The sequence below is a fragment of the Pyxicephalus adspersus genome, chromosome 3, assembly GCF_032062135.1.
Source record: "Pyxicephalus adspersus chromosome 3, UCB_Pads_2.0, whole genome shotgun sequence".
NCBI classification, from domain to species: Eukaryota; Metazoa; Chordata; class Amphibia; order Anura; family Pyxicephalidae; genus Pyxicephalus; species Pyxicephalus adspersus.
The window spans coordinates 3368725-3382787 of record NC_092860.1 but is presented as its reverse complement, the minus strand read 5'-3'; the positions used below and the strand labels follow the sequence as shown (position 1 = coordinate 3382787).

Genomic DNA, 14063 nt, shown 5'->3' with positions numbered 1-14063 from the left:
AGCTCCCCGTGTGCTCCGTGCTTGTCGGTAAAACAAGAGATCTGAGGTGCCTCATGCCTCAGGAACACCACACTTTTGGCCGTGTCAAGCTGAGTTTTATGTGGATTCTTCGCCACGGCCAGCAGATTCTTGTGCGCTGAAACAGACTATAATTTGAACCAGGTGTCTGCTTTTCGCCTTTTTGTACAGAGAGAACTGCAAAGGAAAATGTCACTTTTTTTTTTCATTTAAGAAAATAATACTATATTTCCTTACAGAGATGGCTAACACCTCGTGTTTAAAGGAAAAAACGATGCTGAGGGCCAAATTATCCAGACTACACACTCTACATGTCTGTGGATAGCAACTACCCTGTCCTGGTAGTGACCTAGCGGGAGAGCATGTCAATGATTCAAGTAAAGAAGAACTATGACACGATCGGGGCCAAATTTTGGGGAACATGAAAACATTTGCCCAGGACCCCCCCTCTCCAGAGCCCCTAATTGAGAGAATGGCAGGAGTGCAGGAAGCTGCTGTGCATTTGGGGCCCCTTCTTATGACCAGAGGTCAATGGAACCTAGCAGTGGTTAACTTGGCAATCACTCTCTCTCTAAATACCCTGCATATGTTTGTCATAAGCTGTCAAACAAATAGATAGAATTCATTGTAGTTATTTCACTCCTATGTCCTTTAAATGCAAACTTCTTTTTGTGGAACCTTGCTCCCTAAATGAGCAGCATGGTGGCTCAGTGACTAGCACTCTAGCCTTTGGAGTACTAAGGTCCCAGGTTCCAATCTAATCTTCTAACACTGGAGTTTGAATGTTCTCCTTGTGTTTGTGTGAGTTTCCAACGGGTACTCCGGTTTCTTCCCACATCCCAAATACATGCAGTTAGGTGAATTGGCTTCCCCCAAAATTGGCCTTAGACTGTGTAATGACATGAGACTATGGTAGGGACATTGGATTGTGAGCTCTTTTAACGGACAACTAGTAATATGACTATGGACTTTGTAGAGTGCTGCAAAATGTGTTGGCGCCATATAAATAAAACTCAGTAATAACAAATATTCCCCTGGAGCAGCAAACACCTTAATATTTACCCCCCTCCTTAACTCATGACAGTGTGGTCCTGCCTGGTACCAGAGGCAGACAAAGAGAGGTGCAAAATGTGCCGCTGCACGAAGGCCCTGCACTCCCTGCAGCCATCAAGGGCCCCGACAGTTCAGTGCACAGCCTAACACCATGCAGAAAAGTCCAGAGGTTGGACTAAGGCGTCAGCCTTCATGTCTAGGTTGAGTCCCAAGTCATTACCACCAATTAACCCAAGTCAAGTCACTTAATTTATCCTCATTTGTCCCCATATGGAAACAGAGCTCTGATCATGTTCTTGAGCGCGGGATCACATTCTAAGTCCATGACTTTCTCCTCTGACATCTGAAGGGGAAGGGAGGAAGGCAGTGATGCTTCTGTAACACCACCCTCCTCCCTGCCCCCTTTCAGCTGTCAGAGGAGAAAGCCGGGGACTTAAAATGCAAGAAAGGTTGGGAGAAAGGCAGTTAAGTTTCTGTAACACTGCCTTCCCCCCCACATTCATTGTATTCTAAGTCTACTAAGTTCAGTTTTCTCCACTGACAGCTGATCTGAAGGGGAAAGGGAGGAAGGAAGTAAGGCTTCTCAAACAATGTCTTCCTCCCTGTCCCTTCAGCTGTCAGAGGAGAAAGCTGTGGACTCAGGGAGGAAGGCAGTGTTAAAGAAGACTCACTGCCTTCCTCCCTGTCCCCTTCAGCCGTCAGCAGACAAAACAAGTCGAGTGGCAAGTCACTGGGGAAAACCTCCAAATCGAGTTGCAAGTTGTTCATTAGGCGACTTAAGCCAGACTCGAGTCCAAGTCGTGCGACTCGAGTTCCAACCTCTGGAAAAATCCCAACTGCTTCCAGCTCCCACTGTACATGCATGCCGCTCTGCTTGAGCTGCAATACTATAAATGGCTGGGGGGATCATGAGTATGGACCTTGTATGAGGTGTGCATGAGTGCAACAGGGAACTTTTTCATAGCCGCCCATTAGAACTCAGAAATGGAGGCAAGGATCAGTATTTTGGCCAGTGGCAAACCTCTCAACACTGATGTTTGATAGCACAACATCTCTTTCCAGAAGTATCTGCTGACACTGTAAAACGCCAGTAAAGATCGCATTGTCCTTTTGGAAAGAAAAGCAGAAGGCACTCTCAGGGGCCGTACTGTGACCTGTAAGGTAAGTTAAATCTGGAAGCCTTTCACTTACATATACAATAACTCAAAATATATACATGTTGGGTCCACTTTAGGTAAATCACTTTTAAGAATTGATCATCTACTCCTTAACATGTTCCAGTCATTTTAACATCATAAAAAAACCTCATTACATTGGAATATTATGTCTGCAATAAAAATATGGTAATAACAATAATAGCGCTTACCCTGCAATGACGATGAAAAAATCTAAACGGTTCCAGGTATCTCCCAAATAGCATTTCTTCCCAAATATTCCGAGAGCAAACATTTTGATTATCATTTCCACAGCAAAAAAGGCGAAGATGAAATCATCAAATCCCTGCATTGAGGAAGGAAGTTAATTCCGAGACTTAGCAGAGAATAGCTGATAAGAACCAATTAATACATTTCAAGAGCCAGTCAAGCCTTTATTTCACAGCAGTGCATATTAAAGATTTTTTAATAAAGAGCAAAAAAGAAAACACATTAACCCACAGCGACCAATCAAAATTGAACTTTTGGAGCTCTGGCTATGGGGAGTGAGAATCTGGTTGGTTGTAATAGCTTAGTGCTAATCACTGTGATTTGTGCTGTATATTATTATATCATTGATAATGATACTCTGTATATTATATTGCTTTTCAGTAGGGTGAGCAGGGGCAACAGTTTCCTGTGTAGAAATTTCACTGATTGTTTAAAAAAAGAGTTAAAAAAGAGCCAATCAGCCCTGAGGATTTTGGAATTAGGAAAAATTAAATATGTTTTTTTCAAGCCAGTTTTTTTTTAGAATATTGCTTTCAGGGTTTTTATATTTTAATAAATATACTATGTTTTTTTTATCTTGTTACTATTGACAATGCTATACAACTGAGGATCTGATCACAAGATAGGAGAGATTGAAAGGAGGTAGAGATGGCTTGTAAGGAGAGTCACATGCTTTGGAGAATCAGAGCCTATTTGAGGTTCAAAGGGGTGGGGCATGGCCCAGAGGTAAAACTAGGGTGGAGCTTAGATGGGCATGGTTCCATTCTTGATGTTGGATGATCCCATTGATATGTTCATGCTATCCAAAGACAAGGGTGAATGTAACATGCCTAATTGCCCCTGTTGGCTTTAGTCTATGATATTGGGACAGTCCATCACCCATGATGTTCCCCTAGACAAAATGCTGCAGCATTTATATTTTTAGATCACAATCAAGTGCATGTGGACTGTAAACTATACTGACTTCTGATCTGCATAATGGACACATCCAAATGTCACATAGTTTATTGAAAGGTCAGAGCACCCCAGACATCTAGGGATTCCAATGCAACCAGAGCTCACATGGTCAAGTCCTGAACTGCCCCCATGATCTACCTGTTTATCAAATGCAATGGTTGGCCTCACTGTCCAAAAATAAAGTGCTAAGTGTTGGGTGAAAATGGCCAGAGTGTGACCATGGGTTTGTTATAGCCAGGCAGATGTCTACAATATGGATAAAGTGACAGATCACCCGCCATCTTACAGGCTAGAAAAGACATCATACTCTTTTACAAGTAGTAAGTTAGAGAACTTGTGTACTTACTTGCAGAATTTTACAGCGCTGGGAATCACAGGCAATGTCTTCACATGGATGGAACATTCCCAGAGTGACACAGTTCAGAAGGATCACCAGCATGCTGAAGCGTTCAAACCAGGTATAAGGAAGGAAAGTCAAGGAAACTCCATAACAATAAGTCATTAATAGCAATCTCATGCCCCCGACTAAGAATTTAAAGGATAAGTACAGAATAATTAAACCTTCCCCCACCCAGCAGAGCAGATCTATAGAGGTAGCCACATAAGTTGGCTAATGCAAGTTTACCTTGCCCAACCTGCCCCATTGCCAGTGTACCTGTGCCCGTATATAGTTGCAGGAGCCGGTTTAAGGACAGGGCAGCCATCACAGTCTTTGAAATGTAAATACAGATATGTAAAACTTTTAAAGAAACACTTCATCCTAAGAATCCTAACTGTACTTCCTGACCTTTTGGATAATACACCATCAACCCCCAATACTTCATGAAATATATATGCTATTGCTGCAAATAGTAGAAGGCCTGTTTCCAAGTCTTGTCACTTTTCAGTAGTTTGAACATTTCCTCTGTAAGACAGACCTACATTTTCAGAGTTCTAGGTACACACTATATTTCAGCAAGCAGAAAACTTATAAAACCAACAAAGTTCTATAAGACCTAGATAAAAGAGTTTTGAAGAACCTTGTGTTGGTAATTTCTAGTGCTTGAATAATTTAAAACTGTCATAATTTATCATTTAAGTTATTCGTAAGAATAGCATTCCCACATTTCAATGTCTACCAAGGGGCATTCATCCCACTGACTATTAATGTAATAGGGGGCCTTCCCCACTGACCATCAAACTGGCTGGGTCATTCTCCACTGACCACTAAACTACGGGATCATTGCACTGACCACTCATGTAAAGAGACATTACAATGACACTACGATGACCACCAAGTTAAAGGGGACAATACATTGGCCATCAATGCAATGAAGCCTTTCTCCACTGACCATCAAGATGAAAGGGTCATTCTTTGCTGACCACCAATCTAAGGGGATACTACATTTACCACCAATATAAGGGAACAGTACACTGGCCACCAATATAATTGGACAAAACTCTGACTACGAATGGTATAAGACACCTCTCTACTGACTATTAAAATGAGATGGTCATTCTCTACTGACCACTATTTAAGAGGACAATACACTGACCACCAATGTAGGAGGACATTACACTGACCACCAATTTACAGGACATTACACTGACAACCAATGTAAGAGGATATTACACTGACCACCAATGTAAGAGGACATTACACTGACCACTAATGTAAGAGGACATTACACTGACCACCAATGTACAGGATATTACCCTGACCACCAATGTAAGAGGACATTACACTGACCACTAATGAAAAAGGACATTACACAGACCACTAATGTAAGAGGACATTACACAGACCACTAATGTAAGAGGACATTACACAGACGACCACCAATGTAAGAGGACTTTACAATGACCACCAATGGAATAGCGCCCCTCTTTACTGACTGTCAAGCTGAGAGTATATAAAAAAATTCAAAGAAAAGGGGATTTCAAGGCTAATTTTTGATCATTTTTATTTCAGAAAAGAATAATTACAATTCTTAATCATACATCGTGGTACATTGGTATATATTGAGACATCTTTCATTGTGTGATCATGGGTCAGAGATAGCTAAACTGAACATTTATATTCTATTCTAAGAACATTGCTTATCCTATAATGTGGATGAGCACGAAAACGTCTTGTTTCACCAAAAATGGCTTTCTCAGGGTATGCAGCAAGTGTATATATTGTCATTTTGTTGTTGGCTGGGTGCAGCAATCTAGTAAATCTGTGATAGGTAGTATGGATGGTGTTACTGATGTAAAGCCCTGCCAGACACAAGCAATCACTTTGCTGTTCTCTTCATCTTGTGACTTATAAGCTCTACAAAACTGGCATTCTATATAAAATGACTTCTTGACTCTGGAACATCAATATCGCTTACAACACAATTGATTAGTGCAATAAGGATTATACATCAGTAACACCATCCACACTACTTACCAAACAATTACTAGATTACTGCACCCAGCCAAGGACAATATGACAATATATACGCTTGTTGCATACCCTGAGGAAGTCCTTTTTGGCAAAACGCGTTGGGTAACAAGACGTTTTCGTTCTCATTCACATTATAGGATAAGTTATCTTCTTAGAGTAGAATATATATGTTCCGTTTAGCTATCTTTACCCCATGATCACACAATGAGAGATAGCTCTATATATACCAATGTACTGATGTATGATTAAGAATTGACAATATTCTTTTTTGAAATACAAATGATTAAAACTTAGCCTTAATGCCCCCTTCTTTTCTTTTCACTTTTTTTAAATATGTCATATTCAATAGGGGTGGCTATTACATATATGTTCATATATATAAAAAAGGGGGAGGCAAATTCTCTCATACTTATATCAAGCTGAGAAGGGTCATTTTCTACAATAATTACTGATGAAAGAGGACACTAGCACTAGCACCAGCAATGTAGGGATACATTACATTGACCATCAATGTAATAGGGCTCTTCTGTACTGATCAGCAATTTAAGGGGATGCTACACTTATCTTCAATGTGGAGGCACAATACACTGACCAAAAATATAGGGGCACAATACACTGACCAGAAATATAGGGGCACAATACACTGACCAGAAATATAGGGGCACAATACACTGACCAAAAATATAAGGGTACAATACACTGTCCACCAATATAGGAGGGAAGTATAATTTCCTATGTTTGCATTTCTCTTTTGCCCATCTTTATCATTTCTTTCAATCCATTTTTGTGCAGTGTATGTAGCAGCATAGGGTGTCAAATACACCTAATACACCAAAATGTTCCTTCTCCCTTTCTGAACATGCAGCAGATGAGAAAGCAAACATTACCACATGCCCCCAGCCCTTTCTGTCTTAAAGTGAACCTGTTATTTTGCCCATAAAAGGTAAAGTACAGGTTCACTTTAATCAGCGGAGTATTAAAGCCTTGATAGAAGCGGGCGCTGGGAGCTCTGGCCATCAAACTAATGAAAATATGAAGTGAGCAGTTAGCCAGTAAAGAAACATTGTAATCAAGCTTTGTGCACTGCAGTTCCTTTAGCAATCGAATTTGTTATGTCCGCTGAAATCTCTCCAAATGAACTTTTTAATATTAATACAAATGTAAGATGATACATGAAGAAGGATCTGCAAAGACCTAATTAGAACATTCTCTGTCTTTACATGATAAGGCAATCACACAAGATAATGCTTCCATTGTCTGCCTCTGTTCAGTCTTTTCCTAAAGCTCTGTATTGACTCTGTATTCCCCAGAGATGATCGTTTGTGAATAGCTCGGCAAAAATCCCATCTTTTAGCAACTTGTGTTCCAGATCAATAAATAATCAATCAGTACCAACACCTATTAGCTTTATTGCACCTTGTCATTGGGTCATGTGGCCAATAAATGGTCCTACGCAGAGAGCAATGCTCCTTCTTTGCTGCATGCTAGCAAGGCACAGGCTTTTCTGCTCAGACTGTGACTGCTTTAAAGGATAACTAACTTTAATACTTCATTTTGATGCATCTTCAAAACTAAACAGATTATGAAGTCTTGCTCAGAAAAGGTTAACCAACTCTGCTTAAGTACTTATACGTTTTTGTGACTTTCACTCTCTCCTATTCAGGTTTTTTTTTCTTTACACTGCACTGGCGAACCCGCTGAGTGGTTTCCCAGATGTATTTAATACGAATAAAGCAGACGAAAAATAAATATGGAAACTAAACCCCGCAGGACCCTTTTTTTGTGTGTGTAGACGGGATAGGTTTAGAGCCACATGGAGGAGGGGAGGGCACCTCCTCTAGCCATAGAAATTTGTCTTGGGGGTTATGCAACAGGCAGCTAGTCATGCAAGGCCAACCTCGCAGGACAAAGGATACAGGAGGTGCGGGGTTTGGAAACAATTTTCACTTGGCTCTGGCTTGCAGCTCAAATTTCGTGAGGGCTTGATCAAGGCTGTTCTACTCATGTCTGAGCTGCAAGGCCGGCGTAGCATGCTCTTTTCTTTAAAGGGACATATTGGCTTATTCTCCGTCTGAGCCATTTTTATCAGTACCATCTAAATAATTGATAACAAAACTTTTGACCTTTTAATTATTTTTTTGGAAAGCGCATCCAAGCCCAAAAACAATAATGCAATATATCATTCCAAAGATGAGGCGGCTGCATTAGGTTTCTTTATTCAACTTTGTACCCAGGTAATCCTGCCGTTTCTTTGTTCCAGGATGTCAACTCTCACTGCATTATATCCATGGAGGTGCAATGTTGACATCCTAGGGCTGCTCTCCTGGTTAGAACTACAAACATCTTTCTCTTCATTTTCCATGACACTGGATGAAGGAGACTGATCAAAGAAGATAGCTATGTAGGCTGATGGAATATATACACATCAGCTCAGTGTACAAGGAGTTCTCCATCAGGGATCAGGGATTTATATCAGCTCTGCAGATTTTTACACAGAGTTTTCACAGCTTCTACCTAGGACAGCCTTTCTTAAACTGTTTAACTTTAGGGAAAATTGGGGAAATAATTTCCGGTCTTAGGAAACCCCTTCATTAATTATTATTCGCACAGCTCACAGTGTGGTGGTCAATAGGAAGAATAAAAGATAGCCGAAAAGATCATTGATGTCAGTGATAACTGACCCAAGAGGCACAAATTTTGCATTGCTCAAGGAACCTCTAGCAACCTCTGGAGGGACCATTGGATTCCACGGAACTCTAGTTGAGAAAGGGAGGAATATATGTTGTTATATGGCATAGCAAATGCAATGGCATGGGTTACTTTAGGCTATGGTAACACCTTCTTCTTAAAGGTCCCAGTGACTGGGACATTGAGATTAATTTACTAAGAGGAATGTAAGGAATACAATTTAAACACTTTATGTTGTATTGACAGGGAAAAATGAAATAACACAGATGCTTCTTTATACAAGTTTCACTGTATGTCCCAATCCAAGGTTTCTAAATTTACTTTAATTGCTTTGCCAAAAAAACATATAGCGCTGATTAACTGAAGCTCAGATTATTTACACAGCCCAATTAGGAAGACCACCACCTCTTGCCTTCTCGTTTCAGATTAGGCAGTATGGGTTTCAATTAGAGAGAGACAGAAACTACAGATGTGATCTCTTAGCAGAAAACACCCAATGCCCTCCACAACCATAAGATATTAGGATGGATTTGATGGATCAGGATTAAAAAACAACCCTTGCAATGGGGCTACCCCCCACAGTATATGAAACAAACACTTATTTGGAGGTGAAGAGCTATCCTCCCAATGGTTAGCACGGCCCCTGTTTCATCTGACTTCTTGGTTGTGGACCTTTCGTGTCTTTACAATTATATTGGTACTGTATTGTAGGGATGATGTAAGTGCCCATGACCACCTTTTAGACTATCTTCAAGCAGAACCTAAATTGTGAGCAAGCAGTATTTTTTGTACAATCCCTGCACAGCTGTCAGGTCAATGAACTCCCATGCATGAGTTATGTCATTTCAGCCTGGCCAGTCAAATGGGGCAAAGATCCCAAACCTGGAAGAGGACCAGGTGAAAATATCAGTACTAGTGATGGAGCGAAGAGAGAAAAGACTGGAAAAGGACAGATAAGCTTCTTTTATTGCAGAAGAAACATCACCTGTGCAATAAAGAACGTGCATGCTTGCAATTTTTTGTAGATTTTAGGAAAGGCTGCAGGAAGCAATTGCAAGAAAAGAACCTGAAAAAGGAATATGATAAGTCAACTTGCTGTTTACACCACCCAAACCTAAACCAAGATTCACCCTTACAGATCCCTGCCACAAGAATAGTTTTATTTATTTAAATCCTGCTATAAATGAGCTTTAACAAAAGTGTAAAATAAAGTTGACCCAAAACTATTAAATCATCCCTTTCAGGCAATTCCATTAGAAACAGTTTAGAATATTTTTTAGAAATATTAAAAAATATGCATATAATGAATGTCTAACCAGGCTAAGGGGCATATCTTTTTTTATTCTTGCCCGGAGTTCTGCTTTATTCTTGCTCCTTTATTACTAATTGCACATTTTTATTGTTTGGAGAGCGCTAATATTTCAGGGCTTGAAGTCATACATGTCGCTTCCATACTGATTATATAAAGTGATCGTATAACTAGGTCAGTGAATAATCTGCATCATTGTATCAACCTAATCAGTGGAACGGAGAATAGGCTGCGGCTGTACTGCTGTCTTAGATGTTCTCTGTGTGTGACTGCAATCTGTGTGACAAATGTTTATGTCGAATCAGTAGAAGTGAACCAGCATCCCTACTGCCTATGAAAGCCACATTGTATTGAGGACTAGGGTACCCTGTGCTTGATATTGTAACAAATAGAACTTAGTGCTTTCGTCCCAATTTTTTATTATCAACAAATTATGGCTGCAAGCTTTGTATCTCAAAGTACATATAAACCGTAATTGAAAGACATTTAGTTTGTTGGAGCATTGTGTAATATAAACAGCTTCAATTATTGTGGAATATCATTGCTACTTATTTCCTATGGCTGCAAGTAATTTCCCGATGGTGACTATTGTGGATCAGCCTGTGCCGCCGGTGCTGGTGCAGCCTCTTGGAGCCTCCATTGGGATGGCATGGGTCTAGGTGACAACTTGGTCTACATACATAATCTAAGTAATTGTGAATGGCTGTGCTCATCTAAGGCAAAAAGCTAGCTTGCGTACAGTGTCCCCCAACGTCATTCTTTATTTTGCCCTGGCCGATTAACGAATAATCAAGTGGGAATAACTTGTACTTTTTTATGGCAGAGAGCACAACGTAGTGCAGCTGACTTGTCCTCCCCTCTCCATAGAACAGAACAGTGCCATTTGTACAGAGCTTGTTTCCGGTGACAATATACTGACTTCTGTATGGGGCTTTGGAAGCACAATTGGGAAACAGAATATTGTTATATTGGCCGTCCTTGGCATGGTTACCAGGCATTCGTTTAATGAAAGATGAAAAATTCAAAAGGCTAAAAATGGTTTTTGAACTGATGTAAACCTGTTGAAGCCTACTAGAGATTTTAGCTATGGTTTGCATATCTTTTGCAGCAGCAATAAAAATAAACAAGCAAAAAAATCCTAAAATGCTACTTCCATCCAGGGTGCATTGCAAATGTGCTAAAATTTTGAAACATAATGATTTATTCACCAGGCAATTATATTACAATCCACATTTGAAACCAAGAAACCCAGCTGAATTGAATTTGGTCTTGCAGTTGGGGGTGTATGCTTTGTAAGAAAGAGTAGTGTAACGTGTGCAGTAATATTCCAAAAAGCAAAACGAAAGCAGGGCAGTGGTATGGAGTCTACAGGACACAACGTGTTGCCACCTACTTTTGATTATATAGACATCATATAAATGTTTTGAGCAGTTTCGTTACAATTGGCTTTATATATGTATATGAGCCTTAAATAATCTTGTACAGGTTCTGGAAGCTGTTCGCAGTACCTGGGGTTTGAAATGCTACCTTTGGCACATGACCTTCTTGCAAGCTGGTATACGAGACCTAAAGAAGTCCATGGAACCCAGGAATACTCCGATTCAGGGCCATTCTAAAAATAAGGCAGCTGCGGAGATTTAGAAAACAGGGCAGCCAGCTGCATTGGATAAAAATTAGAGCGACTTGGCTGCTAGGACGCGTCCTGATGAGTGAGCATAAATGAAAAATGTTCATGTTTGACCAGAGCGTATCTGTAAACTAACGACATGCGGCTCACAAGCCGGCAATAATTGCTAATTTGCAGTCGTGTGAGCAATAATGACTGCAGTCGGGTCTTGTGGTCAAAGTGCATGATCATTTGGTAGAAAGACTTTGGTTTGCCTGTGCCAGGGATAAAACATGGTGGAATGAGCATGCATTCCAACGATTTACTAAATATGCATGGACTTAGGTTTTAAATATTAGTTTTTGGACTGGTCTTTTAAGATTGCCCTTTTATTTTGCACGCTGACATCTTCTCCATCTGGTGGAAACCAGAAAACCAATCTAGATAAAGAAGATTGTTAGGTTTGCCAATGCCTAAATAATGCCTTTCTTGGTACAAAGGAACCAACTTTTTAAATGTAGGCTTTGGTCAATTTAACTTCTTTAAAAGTCTTTTACCTTTTTGAACTGTGTTCTCTTTTTATGAACCCGTGCAAGAAAAACGATTCTGTGCTCGCAACATTACCCACTTTATGACACCATGTGAAATGTCAGATCATTAGAATGCGGGTCAGCTCGGATGCACAATATCATTCCTATTTTTGACAAAGTCTGGCCACCCTGGGACTATCTGAACCCCAGTTAATGACCGAACTTTAATAACTCTGTCGACTTGGATACTCTTAGTCTCTGTGACCTTTTCTTAGGTAATGGGAATTCTGCTTCACTTCTTATAGTTCTATATTCTTTTATTTTATTTATGCTTTACTGTTTTAACGCTTGTTATCTTTAGATGGGATTCCGAGGGTTTCAATCCAAAGCTGTCCTCAACAATGAAAACTATGTATGTAACAAGGCAGAAAAACTCATTCCAGTCTGGACCTTCAAATTCTTGTAAAAAAGGTTTAGCAATTGTCTCGTTGGTATTTAGGAAATGCTTTGTTACACCAGACATGGAACACAAATGCAATCTTACTATCTTGATTGTGCTGCCAATTAATATAATTAACATTAAACATCAGCCCAGTGGTGTGGGAACAGGAATGGTAAAGGTCACCATTAGGAACAAGCCCCTTATTCCAGAGGGCCCGTAGAGGACCCACTCATGACCACTGTCTGCCCCCTCATTGTTAAAAACAGGGGCAGAAGAGGAGATCCCCTACCATTGGCTTCCTCCTACTGGTTCTGCATTAGGTGATGCAAAAACTCTTTATGTGAAAGCTGAAACTCTGAAATAAAGAATACATAAGGCTTCCATTTGGAATCATCTAAACAGCAACGACTGCTGAAAAGAAGATTGAAGCACAATAATTATTACAATTTATTTCTTGTACAATAAAACATTCATTTAGTTGAATATTGCAATAAATAAAATACTTGTGGCACCCAGTAAAGGATCCTGAACACTAATTAGAAAACCTAGGCATCTAATCATAAGCTTTATGGCACTAAAAAAACAAGATACAAAGCAGAGGACCTGGAACATTCATTAAAAACTTGAGAGGGGGGGGCATGAATGTATTAGGCACTTATTAAAAGACCAAGGCCATTCCTTTAAACACAAAGTTAACTTAGTAAAATACCAGGAACACTTAGTAGAAGACCCAGAAAACTCAGTAGAGGACTCTGACACTTAGTTAAAAACCTGGGACACTTAATTGAAGACCTGGGGCATTCCTTAAAACCCCAGGACACTTAGTATAAGGCCAGGAACACTCAATAGAAGAACCAAGGTGTAAGGAACCATGATGTAGGGTACTAATAAGAATACCAAGATACCTGGTACAAGACCTTGGACATTCAATAGAAATCTGAGGAATTTAGTGGAAAACTCAGGGAGCACTTTAGGCACTCCGTAAAAGATTTTGGGTACTCAGTAGAAGACTCAGGGCAATACCTTAAACACCCAGTGCAATCAGCGAAAGACCAGGAACACTTAGTAGAAGACCCTGACGCTTAGTAGAAGACCTGGGGAACTTAACTGAAGACCCGGGGCATTCCCTAAAAGAATCCAGGGTACTCTGAAAAAGGACAAAGCCATTCTGTAGAGGACCTGGGGAACTCAGAACAAGTCCAGCGCACACTGTAAAATATTCAAAGCATACAGTAGAAGACCTGAGGCACTTAGTAGAAGACCAGGGGCATTCAGGAAAACATACAGACAACTCTGAGGAGCTCAGCAGAAGATTCAGGGCACTCAGAAGAAGACCTGGGCCATGCTGCAAAAGAGCTGGAGTACTTCATAGACAACCCCGGGAATCCAGCAGATGGTTTATAATAGTCAGCATAAAAATAGAGGCACTCAATAAAGGGCCTAAGACTGTAATAGACAAAGTGAACACGACATGGGTGCCAGGTTCTAGCCATGCCTCCGATGAAATAAGGATTTGCACCACATTATGAACCATTTGGAAAATACAGCTCCTATGTCTTTGATATAACTTTGTGTTTAGCTGTTCCCCTGGTACTGCCCCTAATTTCAAGTGCCATTGTTGAT

The 14063-nt window shown here is 40.3% G+C and overlaps 1 protein-coding gene across 4 annotated transcripts in view; it reads right to left on the bottom strand.

The window, feature by feature from the left end:
* Positions 1–3925, bottom strand: part of CACNA1G (calcium voltage-gated channel subunit alpha1 G) — a 64934-nt gene extending 61009 nt beyond the window's left edge. For all 4 annotated transcript variants that reach the window (XM_072403345.1, XM_072403347.1, XM_072403348.1 and 1 more), the window contains exons 1-2: positions 3799–3925; positions 2438–2571 (exon numbers count right to left, since the gene is read on the bottom strand). In XM_072403345.1, the coding sequence (XP_072259446.1) occupies positions 2438–2571; positions 3799–3891 (227 nt within the window). In that variant the 5' untranslated portion in view covers positions 3892–3925. The remainder of the gene's footprint in view (positions 1–2437; positions 2572–3798) is intronic.
* Positions 3926–14063: the final 10138 nt, after the last annotated feature.